Below are 18,211 nucleotides of genomic sequence, written 5' to 3'. Positions count from 1 at the left end.
GGTTAGCCCCCCCCCCCACGGGGGGACGTCGGATGCTCCAATCAACCAATAGCTCCGGGGATTATTTGCCGCTTCAAGCATGTCACGTTGAAGATCAATATCAGCTTTTTTTTGTTGTTCTTTTGTTGTTTGTATTTGACTTCACCAGCGAGCTGGCCATCGCCGTGAACTAGAGCGGGTCACACGTGTACACCAACGGAGGGAAATTAAAAGTACATTTCTTCTAACTCGAGTGCCCATGCGAGCACTGGGCGGATACGTGGAGGGGAGGGGGGGGGGAGCGGTAGGGCCGAGAAATAACATAATTTGAATTCCCTACTAATGTTAGCAATACATACCCCCCCCCCCCTTGTTCTAGTATATTGACCGATTTGGTGTGTGGGAGGGGTTTCCACCTCCCTCCTTTCCGAACCTAACCGTTCAAGTGGTGAGGCTTCACCAGACTATAGAACTGAAATTCGCTTTACGATATGATATTATATTTGTTTGGCGTGTTTCCGATGAAGTCATGAGGAACATAGGGCGGATGTTTGTGGTTGTGTAAGCGGAAGAGTGTTCTGTTGAGACCAACAGGCGGTCTGGTGAACTTTTGAGTCTATAAATAGTGGCGGGAAATTTGAAAAAGGACGGGACTAGCAAGAAACCTAGTGACAGATAAGATGTATATATTGTTATAACTCTGCCATGCGCACCGCCATCCAGGCTAGTGCTAGAAAGTGCGCACTGTGATAAACTAGACTAAAAAGGATGTCAACATTAGGAAGAGAGGAGAACGATTTCCGCCCGAGTTGAGAGCCGAAGTGAAAAGACTGTGCCTAAGAAAGATGATGTTTTATGAACTTGTGTTGTAGTGTAAATAAAGATATATGTGCCTCGTTGAGTTCCCTCCCTTAAGTTATTACAATATATTTTTTTTATAGAGTTAGATTTTGTATCCCAATTGTGTTTCTACCTATATCTTCTATCAAGTTGAACCTGCGTTAATTTATAAATACAATTTATATTCAGTTTCGTTTTAAAAGAAGCTTGTTTTTATTTTGTCGGTTTAACTGTACTAGCTGTTTGGGGCTACAATCCAACGACTGAGTATTAACAGTTATATTTTGGTTATATTCTCACGTGACTAATAAGCTACATCTGTAAACTAATAGTAGGTCAAAACGTCAAGTGCAAATATGGTTTTAGTTTTCGATTTTTATACAGGAGCTTTTACCCACCGGCCACGCCCGAAATATTTTTTTGGCTTAAACTCTGGTTATTACAGTGTAGGCCCTATTGATTCTTCAATAACATTTGACTACTATCTAGGGGACTAATTCAACTTACACCATCTTATCAGTCAAGCAAAATTTCTTTCCATTGTTCGAAATACCAAACAAAATAATTAATTACCAATAGTTAAATAATTAATTGATTTATTTATTTTAGTGATTCTTGTTTTTTCAAGTAAAAGAAATAATGGTGGAACATTTCAGCTTGATCCAAGATTGGGTGTAGGAGAAATAACGTGTACAAACTTTTTACCAGACAGACAGACAGTCAGTTGATAATAATGTTTTTCTTTTAAATCCGAATATGGATTACACATAAAACGAAGGACAGAAAATAAATTGTCATGAAAAACTTTCACCGCCAGGTCACCCTGATGACTAAATATTTTTTTTACAATATCTACTTCACGTTCACCTGATAAATGTATATTATTATTTTTTGTTGTTGAGACAGTTCGTTGTACTTCCTACATAGAAGGAGAGTTGCGAGCCCCGAAGATCTTGCAATATGGCCATAGATTTTAAGCTTGCTTTTTTTTAACTTTAAGGAAAGAACTCCGTCCTTTAAACTATATCTATGAATAATGAACAAGTTATTTCCCTTATTCGAGACCAAACAAAATAATTATCAAATAATTAATTGACTAATTGGATACTTTTTTTTATTGATTCATGTTTTGTCAAGTACAATAAAGAAGTGTTTAAAGTATTAACTTGATCGGAAGATGCATGATTGAAAAATAGCGTAAACAATTATTTTTCTTTTTAGCGTGACTAAACCCAACAAAATTAGCCATATTTGTGAATACTGAAGGATTCGTTTCCCTTACTGGTATCAGGAAACAAAAAAGAATTACTAAATTGTTTTTTGTTTTTTTTTACTCATTCTTGTCTTGTCTATGCCAAATAATAATTTCGCGAAGTTTTAACTTGATCTGAGAATGGGTATGGGAGAAATAACATGTACAAACTTTTAACCAGATACACCAAGAGGCAGATAGACGGACAGAGTGAGTTTATATACGTTTTGTAAAGTAATATTTCGAGAGCCATACATTGCGCGTGTATTCATGTCATCGACATGGATGTGTGTCAGAGCAATATTTTTAGAACAGGTCTACAATAATTTGAATATGGTGTTTTAGCCATAACAAGTTCGTGTTGGCTGATGGATATGACATCAGGATTAGCCGCGTGATAAAGGAGGATATAAAGAAGGATAATAAAACACGTGGGATGAACATCTGTTTATATAACACTCTGTACATCTTGCTTAGGCATACTTCAATGTATCGCGAAAGTGTTTGGTGTGACCTGACATATTTTGAGCGTCAAACTACGTCCCGCGGGCCATTGCCGGCCAAGCCGTACTCGGTCTGTCGCAGATTTTGCTATGACAATTTGAAATAGAAATTACACTCTGTCCGTATGTCTGTCCGTCCCGTTTATATCACTAAAACTAGAAAAGATATTAAAAATCTGATATCATAATATTTTTAGATCTTGAAAAGTTGTAATGCAACGGCAAAATTTTTGTTTTATGAAAGCGAACCGTTTAATTTGTAACATTCAAAATGAAAACAGTATTTATCATGAGAATACACTATTTTTACAACCATTTTCTGATCGCTGGTTGAGGATGGAATGTATGATAATGTACACCACTCTTATGCTCGTCAATTATTGTTCTAATTAATGATCCAGTAACTCGCATGTATTAATCAACTGCAGTGTCATTCGTCCTTACAATTATACTTAAACATCTTCAAGTAATCACTCAAGCTAACAGTAATCATACAGCAGGAAACAGTAATCATACAACAGGAAACAGTAATCATACAACAGGAAACAGTAATCATACTACATGAAACAGTAATCAAACAACAAGAAACAGTAATCATACAACAGGAAACAGTAATCATACAGCAGGAAACAGTAATCATACAACAGGAAACAGTAATCATACAACAGGAAACAGTAATCATACTACATGAAACAGTAATCAAACAACAGGAAACAGTAATCATACAGCAGGAAACAGTAATCATACAACAGGAAACAGTAATCATACAGCAGGAAACAGTAATCATACAACAGGAAACAGTAATCATACTACATGAAACAGTAATCAAACAACAGGAAACAGTAATCATACAGCAGGAAACAGTAATCATACAACAGGAAACAGTAATCATACAGCAGGAAACAGTAATCATACAACAGGAAACAGTAATCATACTACATGAAACAGTAATCAAACAACAGGAAACAGTAATCATACAACAGGAAACAATAATCATACAGCAGGAAACAGTAATCATACAACAGGAAACAGTAATCATACACCAGCAGCATAGACATAAGGGTGACATCTTGAGAAAACATCATTGTAAATTGGGTAGATATCTTGAGAAATCTACATTGTAAATTGGGTGGATATCTTGAGAAAACTACATTGTAAATTGGGTAGATATCTTGAGAAAACTACATTGTAAATTGGGTGGATATCTTGAGAAAACATCATTGTAAATTGGGTAGATATCTTGAGAAATCTACATTGTAAATTGGGTGGATATCTTGAGAAAGCTACATTGTAAATTGGGTAGATATCTTGAGAAAACTACATTGTAAATTGGGTGGATATCTTGAGAAAACTACATTGTAAATTGGGTGGATATCTTGAGAAAACATCATTGTAAATTTGGTAGATATCTTGAGAAAACTACATTGTAAATTGAGTAGATATCTTGAGAAAACTACATTGTAAATTGGGTAGATATCTTGAGAAAACTTCATTGTAAATTGAGTAGATATCTTGAGAAAACTACATTGTAAATTGGGTAGATATCTTGAGAAAACTACATTGTAAATTGGGTAGATATCTTGAGAAAACTACATTGTAAATTGGTAGGATATCAGGAGAAAACTACATTGTAAATTGGGTGGATATTTTGAGAAAACTACATTGTAAATTGGGTGGATATCTTGAGAAAACTACATTGTAAATTGGGTAGATATCTTGAGAAAACTACATTGTAAATTGGGTGGATATCTTGAGAAAACTACATTGTAAATTGGGTGGATATCTTGAGAAAACTACATTTTAAATTGGGTAGATATCTTGAGAAAACTACATTGTAAATTGGGTAGATATCTTGAGAAAACTACGTTGTAAATTGGGTAGAAAATTTTTACAATTTCATTACAATTGAACACATTTACAAATATTTTCAATAATTTTAAGGTGGACACCAGACTAACAGCTTGAATCGATTGGTTTGGTGTGAGAGTGGTAGCGCGTGACTTTCGAACCCAAGCGTCTCGAGTTCGCGTCCCGGTTAAAACTGGGATTTTTAAACTCCGGGGTTTTTAGGACGCCCAACTCCAAGAATACCTATTGTGCAAGTAAATTCGGTTGGTCGTTGTGCTGGCCACTTCATACCTTCGTTAGCAGAAGAGCATCATATCACTTGTCCCCATGGATCGCAAGGCCTAAAAGTGGCAACTTTACCCTTATCCAATCTAATAATCATCTAAAAAAGATAGGATTGAATATTCCGAAATCTTATTTCTACAAGGGCGTGTCATAAAATACAGTCTCCAAATTTAATGCCACAGGCTCAAAGACTTTATGCAATGTTTATTGGTTTGTCAGAATCATTTTTCGATGATCAAAGTTTTAAAAAACAAATGTGTCAGAAACAGCCTGACGGAAGAACACCTCAGTTTGCTCCTAACGATAATTTCGTCCCACATTGTTATCAAAACACACACAGCTTCGCAATTTGCATCAGTTGAGTTTCGATGTTATGACAGTGTCTTGCTGTAATTCTAAAAAAATGGAAAAAAAAATTAAAATACGAAAAGAAAATTCTGATCAGTCATATTTTTTCCTTTTAGTTATTGGCCCGTTTCTGAAAAAAAAAGTTTTTCCATCACTGTTTGTCCTGTCTGGGGCCGCCTATCACATTTGGGTTAGCATTTGGCATGTCATACTGTTCTATTGCATCGTCTTGGGTTGGGAGTCTGCCAAATTTTGTAGAAATTTTTCTTCAATTTCGTGTAATTTTTTTTTTTTAAATAAAGATTTGTGAAAATTAAATTTACGAATACAACATAGATCTAGAATAATCAAAAATTTTAAAAACCAAAAAATGTTTTGGGTTATAATGATTGGCATATCTAGAAGAGAAATACATTTACGTGGGACATATCCTCGTTGATTGCCCCAGATACCAGGTCAGGGAGAAATATTTTAGAGCCACTAACTTAAAAACACTATTCGATAATGTCGACCCTGGGAAGGTACTGGGCTTTATCCGGGAAGTGGGGTTGTCTACGAAGATCTGATTTATGAATTTGCGAACATGTACTATTTACATTAGATTTTTACCAAATTATTAAATTTTTACTACCTTTACTATTTTAACTGTGAATAGACCTTGATTTTAATGATTTAACTGTATAGAATTTAGCCCTTGTAATATATAGAGAGATAGCAGTCCTTAAGGGAATGCAGGCACGACATGGTCAAAAATTGTGCCGATGTGCCTAAAACCAAAACCAAACCAAACCATTTACGATTTACATCTAGGTGCGTGTAAAAAAACAACAACATAAATTAAAAAAACAACTGGAACGAAAGAAAGTTACGCACCAAAAAAAAGTGTTTAATAAGCGCTTAATGCTGAAGCAAATAACAATTTTGTACGGTTAAATGTCGGCTTTAGAAAACATATTAGGTTGAAATAATATTATAATAAAAAATTAATTTTTGGTAAATTTAACCACTGCGGTTTGGTTCGATAAAAAGGCTTAGTTGTTCTGTGAGCTCAGAAAGTAATAACAGGTCAAATGTACGTATATTATCGTCCACAGCAAGTGGAGAAATTAGTGATGACCAATGAGTGAACGAATCGTCAGTGCAAAGAATTTTACATTGTAGTGGAGAACGGTGTAATGAAAGTGAATAGGAGTGTGTGTGTGTGTGTGTGTAAGAGAGAGAGAGAAAGAGAGAGAGAGAGTTGTCTAAGGAAGGATACAAATCCACACTGGAGCATGTTAGCTCTTTTTATTGTGATGTGTTGGTTAATCTGATAGATTGTTAAGGAGTTTCTCGTTCTTACACTCCGAGACAATATTCCAGACAAATAAAACGAATGGTTTGACCTCTTACGGTACAGCGAAACGCGAATACCACGGATGAAAAAACAAAGTCATTTATTCGCTGGTTGATTTTGAACATTTATTTCAAAGGAAATACTTCTACAGAAGGTTTTAACTACATAAACTAACTGGGTGTTCCCTCCTCGCGTAATGCTGCATGCCACCAAGTTCCCAGTGTCAGGTCATCAATAAACTGTGTCCAAATGTCGTGTGTCAAGGTGACAAATAAATGTCTCGCCCAGGCCCTTGTTGTTTCGTGTCATCATAACAAAAGCACCATCTCCCACACCACCTCTCCGCGCGACCTTTCCATTTTGTTGTCATACTTGTTTACACTTCTGTGATATTGTTGAGTCTACTTCTGAACCTCTTCTCTCTCTCCCTTCCTCCTCATTCCCTTTATTGTCCTCCTCCTCCTCCTCTCTCTTTTCCCTCCCTCCCTCTCTCTCTCTCTCTCTCTCTCTCTCTCTCTATTTCAAGCTTTGCGATCTATGGATAATGTAAAGCTCATCTTTTTCTATGGTGTCATGTGGCCAGCACAACTGCCAAATCACCAAACGCTTTTACTTTCCCCAACCAATGGAACTAATGGCAGTTACCAATTAGAGTAGTGTACTCTAAAGATTTCTAAGTTCGAAATACCAGTCTTAAGTGAATTCGAGACTTCCTTATCACTCAATCACATCTATACATACTAATACTAGGATGGTCTTTCGATTAAATCGCAGTTGAGATCCGCGTTTGGAGTTGCTTGGAACAGTTTGCCTGTCTAACTCTAGTTTGTTTTTTTTGTCTTTGTTACCAAGCGTATATCAACTATGTCTGTCTGTCTGTCTTGTAAAGATATTAAACATTCTGGGATCAATTTAAAATTGTACACAATTATCCATTGAACCTGACCATGCGTGAATAAAGATAAATTAAATAATTAGTTAATTAATTGTTGGATATTAATTATTTTGTTTAATATCGAAATAAGGGGAATAAATGCTACTTAATGAGAGATATGCCCCTGTGTAGTCGCTGAATGAACTTTTTATGTTGTGTCTGTTCTATTTATGTATATGTTTCTGTTGTGTTGTCTTTATATGAGAAAAGAGTCCTTGTAATCACAACAAATTTCCATAAAAATCAATAAAGCAGTCTTAGTCTTAGAATGTTTATATGGATTTAATCCCCTTTTTATGTTTTGGCACTTATTTTCTCCCACTTCCCTTTCTCGGTTCAAATTGAAATAGTGAATAATTATTTATAGTCAATGACAATACACGAATCAATCCAAAAATTAACCAATCATTTAATCATTTAGTAATAACTACTTTATTTTGTTTTATATAGAGAGCAAAACCCTGTAATTTTAATATAAATGTCAGTAACTAGCGGTTCTTTCCCTGAGATAAGCTTTGGTTTTAAAAAGTATTATTTTTTCTATTGCTTGTTTGTCTGTTATGTTTTCATACCGACTTGAGTCGCGATAAATCGTCAAAGTGGGACTGAACACTGACCTGTGACTTGGAAGCCTATGGTCAAGGGAGATCAATCGTCAAAGTAGGACGGAACACTGACCCGTGACATGGAAGCCTATGGTCAAGGGAGATCAATCGTCAAAGTAGGACTGAACACTGACCTGTGACATGGAAGCCTATGGTCAAGGGAGATCAATCGTCAAAGTGGGACTGAACACTGACCCGTGACATGGAAGCCTATGGTCAAGGGAAATCAATCGTCAAAGTAGGACGGAACACTGACCCGTGACATGGAAGCCTATGGTCAAGGGAGATCAATATCTTGTTGCTACGTCACAGGTCTGACGTCCCACGCCAGTGTTGAGGCCTATTATAACAATTGGTCTCGGTTTAAATGTAAACTACATTTTTAAAGATATTTTCTGAATAATTACAGCTTTTGGAAAATGTGGTCCATTGAGCCTTAACTATGAATTTTTGACCCAGAGATCTCAGAGGGCTAGGGTAAACAATGTTATATCAAATGCACGCATAGTTAACACAGGGGCGCCCCAGGGGGCTGTGACATCGCCACTGTGGTTCATTTTGTACACCAATGATTTTCATTCCGATAGTCCTTATTGCTCCTTCACAAAATTCGATGATGATGCGGATCTTCTTGCCGTGCTCTCACAGAGCTCAGACGTAAATCAGTAGTTCAGAGAAATAGAACACCTTGAAAAATACTGTAAAGATAATTTTTTTTATTATTAAATGTAAAAAAAAAACAAGAAATGATAATCGATTTTCGTAGGGAAAAGAAGGAAAATGATATTGTTTCTGTAGCTGGAGAGACTATTGAAATAATACAAACTTTTAAATACCTTGGTACTATCCTAGACAATAAACTAAATTTTACTGCAAATACGGATTTTATATCAACAAAAAAGGGCAGCAAAGATTACAATTACTAAGAAAACTGTCCTCGTTTAATGTTAGCGAAAAGGCCTTGGCTATGTTTTATCAAGCTCACATCTGCAATATTTTAAAGTTTCAATATCACTGCCTGGTATGGCAATCTGAGCATTAAAAATAAAAATAAACTTTATAGAATCCTAAATGCTGCTGGTAAAATCATTTGGGCAGCTGTTTGAGACAAACATCTATAAAAAAGCTAACAAGATCCTAGAAATAAAGAATCACCCTTTGTGTCAGGATTTTGTGATTTTACCATCACAAAAGAGATACAAGACACCGATAGCAAAGACAAACAGACACAAACACTCTTTTGTTCCCCTGACAATAAAATCATTAAATAGGAGCAATCTGATATAAACTTTGTCACATGTAAATTATGAGTGAGTCTGGTGTGAATGCACATTTTGGTTTCTTATAGTTACAATATTTTGTTTGGTGTAATGCACAAATTGTAAGACAAATTTCCATACGGATAATAAAGATTATTATTATTATTAACTACTGGCGAGTTTTCAAAATGTTTTATATACAGAAAACTGCTTTTTAAAATATATTTCCGATTTCTAGAACCGGGTTTCACCTTCCCCTGAGCTATCCCTTAGTCTATTGGACCTTTGGGGCACCATACATGAACTGACAACCATCTTTCTCCATTCTTCTCTGTCCTTTGCCTTGGATAGAATTTTCTTTCACTGACAGGCCTCTCCGTTCTTTGATGTTGTCAAAGAATGGATCGGGCTTACAATTCTTTAAGTAACTAAAAAAAAGATTAAATAGATAGAATATAGAAATATATGCACCGCTAGACTAATGTGTCTCCAGTCTGACACATTTTGCTTTGCAGTTTAATCCTCCTTTTGTAAGCAATAGATCGTTTCTATTAAGTATCAGTGGCATAGCTAGGAATTTGCCATCATTTGGGGGCCCCGGGGTGTGTGTGTGGGGGGGAGTGGCGCTTGACCTTTTTAGAGGCCCTTGCATTTTAAAATTCCACATTATGACTTGAGATAATGGCGTAATATTAAAGGTAAAAAAAATTGAAAGTATCATTTGGGGCTTTGGGGGGATTTTCGAATTCTCCTCTCTATCCCCCCCCCCCCCACCATAGCTACGCCACTGTTAAGCATTATTTCTTACTACAAATGTATGCTGTAGGTTCTAAACCCGTTTATTCTTCTTATTATACGTGTATATTGGATACAATACTAAAAGCACTTCCCTACATGCTACCTACGTCTGGTCTGCTTCATTCCCCTACTCACTCTGTAATTGCCCCGAACTTGAAATTTTGCCAGTGGAAAAAAAAATATAGGGAGAAAATGTTTTGAGAAAAATCAATATAACCCCCCCCCCCTTTTTTCCCAAGAGGCTCGCCCCCCCCCCCTCACCCCCTGTTCTGGTCAGCCTTGAAATTGGAAATTGCGTTGCCAACTGTTTCATTATGAGGCTAGAAGTGGAGAACAGACAGGGGACACAATCAAAGTTAGCATGGGAACTTTATGAGCTGAGTTGCAGTACCTTAGACTGATATTAATAATTACTAGTAAATAATTAATTTTGTTTTATGTAGCAGAAAATTAATCAGTCAGTTAATCATTTGGTAATAACTAAATAATTTTGTTTTATATAGAGAGCTAAACCCTGTAATTTTAAGATAAATGGCAGTAACTAGCGGTTCTTTCCCTGAGATAAGCTTTGGTTTTAAAAAGTATTATTTTTTTCTATTGCTTGTTTGTCTGTTATGTTTTCATACCGACTTGAGCCGAGATCAATTGTCAAAGTAGGACTGAACACTGACCTGTGACATGGAAGCCTGTGGTCAAGGGAGATCCATTTTGTTTGACCCCAAAAGCGGACCTTAGACTGGACGCATCCACTATAGCCGTTGGTGGTATGTTAGGCAGTACGTTGTATGAGGCAATAGGGACCCAAGACTTTAATAATACAGTTTGTTCATTTTGTTTACTTGTGCTTGAGACAGCCAAAATAAGATTGTAACAGCCAAAATAAGATAGTAAGAGCCAAAATAAGATTGCAAGTCCTTGGTATTGTTCTTGCTTGTTCAGAGAAGTGGCCTCAATAAACTTTCCTTAGACTAGATCGCACTTAGTCACGTTGACCAATAAGATACATTAACATGAGGTTTTTTAAATCTGACTGAATAACGGTTACACACTGTTACATTAGCCTTCCATTTTTATTCGTTCACCCCCTTCTCCTCTTCTTTGTTTCTGTCTTTCTTTCTCTCTCAGCCTCTCTCCCTCTCTCTTAATCTCCATCGCTTTATCTCTTCTCTCCCCCTCTCTCTATCTCTTTCTCACACACACACACACACACACACACACCCAAGCCTTCTTCTTATTCCTCTTCTTTTTAGACATGGTTAGATAATAGATAGTAATAATAATTGCTAATAATGATAACAATAATAATGTTACTGATTAGCATATTTAACTCATGCTAAATCTTAGCTCTGAGGTTAACCTACAGTTGTTCTCAGAAAGCCGAATCTAACGGTACACACACAGTTATGTGAAACATTCTAAGATAATTTGATCGGAATCCAATATCTGGCCAGACTCCGAGAGACCCAGACGTGAAGTCTGATAGAGTGACTCAACGCCAGTGGGCTTGGCGGATACAAATAGAAGTCGAGTTATGGATTCAGGCTTACTCTTTGTTTCTTGTTTAGTTCTTTGTTTGTGTGTGTGTGTGTGTTTATTTCTACAAGTTGATGGGTATGTTTTGAGACGTAGCTCCAGACAGGCCATAAGACCACACCTTTGTAGGCGTTAGTATTATCTTTGCATACAAGCTTTTATAGAATAAAAAGCGGACTAGCTTTTAAAAACATTCATTTCGTACATTTTTTTTCTAAACTTAGATCTAGTTTCAATATTAATCAATAATATAAAATAGTAAGTAAGGCGTATGTATGTACTTGCCCTATCGTATCTTATATAATACAGACGTTACTTCAAAAAAGAAGATGATTACGTCCTACGCGTCATGCATTTAGTCATGCATATTAACCAATGACTTAAATTCTGCCAAGTCACTGGTTTTCCTGGCTAGCTCAGGCAAACCATTCCATGCTCTTATAGCACTAGGGAAGAAGGAGTATTTGTACAAATTTGTCCTAGCATATGGGACGAGGAATGTGCCTTTATCTTTGTGTCTTTCAGAGTATTTTATTAAATTTTGTTTTTGTATTTGAAGATTATGGTTCAGTGTTTTATGTATTATTGCTACTTTACTTTTGAGCCTTCTGTCCTGAAGGCTTTCTAAATTTAGTGATTTTACTAAAGGTGTTACTCTAGTCAAATGTGAATATTCGTTTGTTATGAATCGCACTGCTCTATTTTGTGTCTGTTCTAGTTTCTTAATGTTTTCTTGAGTTGAGGGGTCCCAAACAGAGGATGCATATTCTATTATTGGCCTAACCAAGGTTAAATAACATTTTAGTTTTATGTTCTTATTTGATTTATAGAAATTTCTTTTAATAAATCCTAATGCTTTGTTTGATTTTTTTTGTAGTTTCATCAATACGTATGTAGGCCTATATATGTATGTATGCCTATGTATGTCCCGAATGGAAAAAAAAAATCTTTGACCGATTTTGATAAAACTTGGAATAAATGTTCCTAGGATACTAACTGGAAAAGTAGCATATGTAAAGTAGTCTATAACAAACTTTAAAAAAAAAGTTGCCCAACTCTATGAAAGTATTACTATATCACGGATCTAGGTCATATAGCCATGTTTACATGAGACAAGACCGAAAGAATGAAACTTTTTAAATAACAAATTGGGTAAACCCGTTTTCACAGTATTTTATATTTGATATGAATATGTCGGCTGAACGGGTAAACCCATTTTCACACTCTACTTTCATTTCCATGGCAAAATACAAAAAAAAAAAAAAAAAGCATGTGAAGGGAACATTCTTCATGTTTGACATAGATTTAAATTCAATCCAGTAGATCAGTAAAACCCAAAACTAAGGCCCGCAGGCCGCGGGTCATATCCGGCTAGTGCAACATAAAACCGCAAAAGAGTGATTTAATTATAGATCTATTTGTGTAATTGTCTTTCCATTTTAGTCTAATCCAGGTCTCCAGCTGGCTAAGGATGACGGGAAATCATTTTTTTTTTTGTTCGATGGGAGGTTGGGAGGTCGCCTCCGATAGTGTACGAGGAACAATCTCTTAAGTCCACTGGTCTACACGTGTGTGTCACAGTGACAAATTGAGGCAGATGTTGGTCATTAGAAATGTATTAGTGTACAGTCTCGTGTATTCAGCATTGTTCCTAGTTTTCAACGCTAGACTAGCAATTAGCAATTTTTTTTTTAAGGACCACAAGACAAAGGACATTTCCGAGTGTTTGATTTTGTATATGTCTGAAATGTATAGGCATTTATTGGAAGGATTTAATACATACAATTAATGAATGTGGTTTTTATAGGAGTTTTACTGTAATGGCGGCCTTTTTTTGGTGTATTAATTAATGTTAATTATGATTAGGTATAGAACTTAGTTCACATAGCCTCTCACCCCTCTATCTTACTCTCTCTTACGCTTTATCGACCTCTTTATTCCAATCTCTCCTATTCTTATTATTTCACTCTCTTACGGTTTCACCCACTCTTAATCGCCCCCCTCTCTCTCTCTCTCCCTCTCTCTCCATCCCTCTCTTTCCCTCCCTCTCTCTCTCTCTCTCCATCCCTCTCTCTCTCTCTCTCTCTCTCCATCCCTCTCTTTCCCTCTCTCTCTCTCTCCATCCCTCTCTCTCTCTCTCTCTCTCTCTCTCTCTCTCTCTCTCCATCCCTCTCTTTCCCTCCCTCTCTCTCTCTCTCCATCCCTCTCTTTCCCTCCCTCTCTCTCCCCCCCTCTCTCTCTCTCTCTCCATCCCTCTCTTTCCTTCCCTCTCTCTCTCTCTCTCCATCCCTCTCTTTCCCTCCCTCCCTCTCTCTCTCCATCCCTCTCTTTCCCTCCCTCTCTCCCTCCTTCTCTTTCCTTCCCTCTCTCTCTCTCTCCATCCCTCTCTTTCCCTCCCTCTCTCTCTCTCTCCCTCCTTCTCTTTCCCTCCCCCCCCTCTCTCTCACTCCCTCTCTCTTTCTCCCTCCCTCCCTCTCTCCCTCCCTCTCTCCCTCCCTCCCTCCCTATCTTTCTCTCCCTCCCTCCCTCTCTCTGTGAAAGTGCGAGAAATACAGGCATAACTCCGCTATTTCCAACTTTGCTTTATCATTGTATAGAATGCCATATGCATATATCTCTTTTATACATCCTAATGTCAAATTTTTGGTCGAGTACCTATGTACAACTTCATGGACATTGAGTGATGGATCATTTTCTAATTGTTTCAACTCACGACACGGTCTGTGTATTAATTTGTTTCTTGAATTCTTCAGCGCTCTGCATCATCGTCAGTTTAGACAAACTCTTTTCAATGTCTCTCCACAAAATTCAATTTGTATTACCACTGGTCAAAACCCACAGTATAGGATCCGCTGTGAGTCTCTTGTATTACCACTGGTCCCATAGTATAGGATCCGCTGTGAGACTCTTGCATTATCACTAGTCCCACAGTATAGGATCCGTTGTGAGACTCTAGTTTTATCATTGGTCCCACAGTATATGATCCGTTGTGAGACTCTAGTTTTATCATTGGTCCCACAGTATAGGATCCGTTGTGAGACTCTAGTTTTATCATTGGTCCCACAGTATAGCATCCGTTGTGAGACTCTAGTTTTATCATTGGTCCCACAGTATAGGATCCGTTGTGAGACTCTAGTTTTATCATTGGTCCCACAGTATATGATCCGTTGTGAGACTCTAGTTTTATCATTGGTCCCACAGTATAGGATCCGTTGTGAGACTCTAGTTTTATCATTGGTCCCACAGTATAGCATCCGTTGTGAGACTCTAGTTTTATCATTGGTCCCACAGTATAGGATCCGTTGTGAGACTCTAGTTTTATCATTGGTCCCACAGTATAGCATCCGTTGTGAGACTCTAGTTTTATCACTGGTCCCACAGTATAGGATCCGTTGTGAGACTCTAGTTTTATCATTGGTCCCACAGTATAGGATCCGTTGTGAGTCTCTAGTTTTATCATTGGTCCCACAGTATAGCATCCGTTGTGAGACTCTAGTTTTATCACTGGTCCCACAGTATAGCATCCGTTGTGAGACTCTAGTTTTATCATTGGTCCCACAGTATAGGATCCGCTGTGAGACTGTAGTTTTATCATTGGTCGAAACTTACAATACTGGATCCACTGTGAGATACTTGTATTACCACTGATCAAAACCCACAATATAGGATCCTTTCGAGACGTTTTCTGTTACTGGACTTGTAGGATCATCTTTTGGTCTACATTTTACCGGCCGTCAAGTTGTAGTACTAGGACGCCGCTACACAATTAAACCGTTCTCGGCGTTATGTATCTTAGTTAATAAAACTTCAAATAACGAATAACCTTTTTTTGTGAAAAAGACTAAATGGAACTTTCATTATAATATAAACAAAATCAAGTTGAAAAGAGATGAAACAACTGTGGTAGACTTTAGTAATAATATAACTCAATACAATAACACAGCATTTTCAGAGCCGCTGGTCGCCCACTTTTACTTTATACGGTTGTATGCAAACGCGACGTGAAGCTCTTCAAAATCGACACTGGAAGCTGGTAAGAGGTGGTACTGGACCTGGAGAGCATAAAGGAAGGGTCGCGGATTGCAGATGTCATACACAACAGAAGCAGAAAGAAGGGTGAAAATGCAACGGCGCCTGGTGATGATCACATATGCCCAACCTGCGATCGCAGCTGTGTATCAAGGATTGGCCTCTTTAGTCACACAAGAAGTTGCAAAGGGAAAAGATCGTCTCTCGAGACGTACAATGCCACAGTAGTCAGTATCACGTTCTGGAGTCGTCTCCCCTAAGGCAAGCCACCTATGTTGCATTATTCACAACCCATCGCTAACCTCTTTCCTACGTCACAAGATCAACACACACACACACTTCACAACAAGACTTGTATTGTAACTGACCAAGATACACAATATAGGATTCGCTGTTGCGCTGTAATATATATAACTGGCGATAAACCGCTGTGTAGAATTCTCTGTGAGTTACCTGTATTATCACTGGCCTCAGACCACTGTGTAGTATCCTCTGTGAGTTACCTGTATTATAACTGGCGTTAGACCACTGTGCAGTATCCTCTGTGAGACTCAGGCTCAGCACGACGCATTTGTCATTGTCACACTACAGCATTAATTGCTGTGATTGATGAGTTTGTCTGTGTGCATGTTTGTCGGTCGGTAACGCAAATCTCTCGCTGAACGACTGTGAGACCCGCCTATATCCCCGAACTCTAAATAAAACTTAACGTGTTCTTTGCAGACGACAGGGGAGACAATAACAGACGTCTGCTGAAAGCTTGTTTCTGGTTTACGTTACTTGAGCTATAATTTTGACAATAACTCACTCCTTCCTCCATATATAAGTTCTTCTGTGTTACAAAGGAAGAAGCTCGGACTATTTGATTCCGCACGTCTCAATAGCGCAAAAATATCGCCATATTTATTTTCTAAAAATAGACGAAGGTTAACTACACTTCCTTTTAAAAAAGTAAAAATGTTCCTTTTTCAGACCTTGCGATTTATATTGGAAGATCGATGTAAATGTCATCTGTTTCTGTGGTCCACGGTTAACGAGGGTGTCATGTGGCCAGCACATCGACCAACCGACTTATACTTTTTCAAAACTCATGTTGATACCCGTTACAGCTGGGGAACTCAGAGGCGCTCAAAGATCCTGTCTTCACCAGAATTCGAACCCCCAGAACCCCGTTCAGCCACCGCGCCTCTCTATCCATACTTCCCTTATAGGACAAACAGCTAGCTATTTATAGTTTTCCCACTATAGATGAAAATCTCCTATAACTTAGGCCAGCTGAAGAACCGGAGCACAGTGACAAAACAATAGCAACAGGTGGCAGGTTACAACAAGCCAAGCCGCTAGAAGTCTTCATGTCTGTCGTGCCTTTTTTTCTTCACCGTTCATAACGCTAAATGTCGCTAAGTTATAACTTTTTTTTTCAAAATTTGATGTCCTTCGTAACTGTTCTCTTTACCATGAGGCCCGTACAAGACCCTGGCCCCAAAGCATCCCAATAGAAAGAAAACTATATTGAGAGCTTGATTTGGAAACCACTGCGCAGTTCATCTCATGTATTGGTCTAAGTCATCTCAATGTCCCAGGCCCTGGGCTATGAACGAGGAAGCAGAAGAAACATTTTAAGGTACACAATCTGGGACTTACGATTGGTCCAGGGATTTATGAATGTGTTGTAGCTTTTTCTGTTTAAGTTGTTCCCATTTACTATTAGGTTGTTCTTTTTTTTTTTTACCAAACAGCCAAAAGAAATGACATAAACCTTGAAAAAAAAGACACAGCTAAAATGTAGTTATTTCAAAGACAATAAAAACTATGAGTAGATGTGTGTGTGTGTGTGTGTGTGTGTGTTTCACAATAAACATGTAACTCTAGCAACATTGACTACATGTGATTGTGTGTGTGTCATGTCCCTCTTCATGATGAAAGCGTATCATATGGGACAAAAAAAAAAAGAGAGGGGGGGGGGTCATGAACGTTCAATATCTTAACGATAAGGGAATGAATATGAAATGATTGATAACTAATCTGGCTACTTAGTGTGACTCCGAGTTATCGGCCTTTGACAAGACCTAGCTCTAATATCCACATTTGGATATGTCTTAAAGGAAATTAGATCAATCGTAGAATTTGTAGTTCACCTGTTTCAAGGGTTATTTCCACCTGATCGATATACGTTATAACTATTTGGTCTCACTGAATTTCTTTCTAAACGATTAATGTTAAGACTTTTGTTTTATAAGTATCAAAAACAAAAATAATTTCACAATTAGGAAACTTTTAAACACTCGCAGAAGTCTTTAAAAATAAACACAAAGCTTTTGCATACTACTGTACAATACAACGTGATTTTGAATTTCTACAAAAGTATGACATTATTGTTGAAAATATAGCTTATAATGGTCGTGCATATTACATAATATTATTAGATACTCTGATCTCCTTAAATGTAATAAAATGACAATACTATGTAATACTTATCATGGCATGGGCGCCAGCAGGTTTTTTTTTGCAGTGGGGTGCAAGTCGCTACCCATGGCTCAAAGTCGTAACTGCAACTTTTTTATTACAAAGAATATTAAAGAAAAAAAATGGTGCACCACGCCACCCCCATACCTATGCGATATTAAGTTCACAGTAAATACTTGTTTCATGAAATAAAAAA

At 37.4% G+C, this 18,211-nt stretch overlaps 2 protein-coding genes across 2 annotated transcripts in view; one reads left to right on the top strand and one right to left on the bottom strand.

Moving 5' to 3' along the window:
• The window catches only part of LOC129927750 (uncharacterized), a 55,992-nt gene that overhangs the window by 18,562 nt on the left and 19,219 nt on the right, over positions 1-18,211 (top strand). The gene's annotated exons all lie outside the window — the stretch shown is intronic.
• LOC129927848 (uncharacterized) lies at positions 14,339-15,115 on the bottom strand. Its single transcript, XM_056039387.1, has one exon. The coding sequence runs from the start codon at positions 15,113-15,115 to the stop codon at positions 14,339-14,341; it is 777 nt and encodes a 258-aa protein (XP_055895362.1).

The sequence above is a fragment of the Biomphalaria glabrata genome, chromosome 8 (genome assembly GCF_947242115.1).
Source record: "Biomphalaria glabrata chromosome 8, xgBioGlab47.1, whole genome shotgun sequence".
In the NCBI taxonomy this organism is placed as follows: domain Eukaryota; kingdom Metazoa; phylum Mollusca; class Gastropoda; family Planorbidae; genus Biomphalaria; species Biomphalaria glabrata.
Note: the sequence above shows the minus strand (reverse complement) of the source record. Positions and strands in the feature narration are given on the sequence as shown.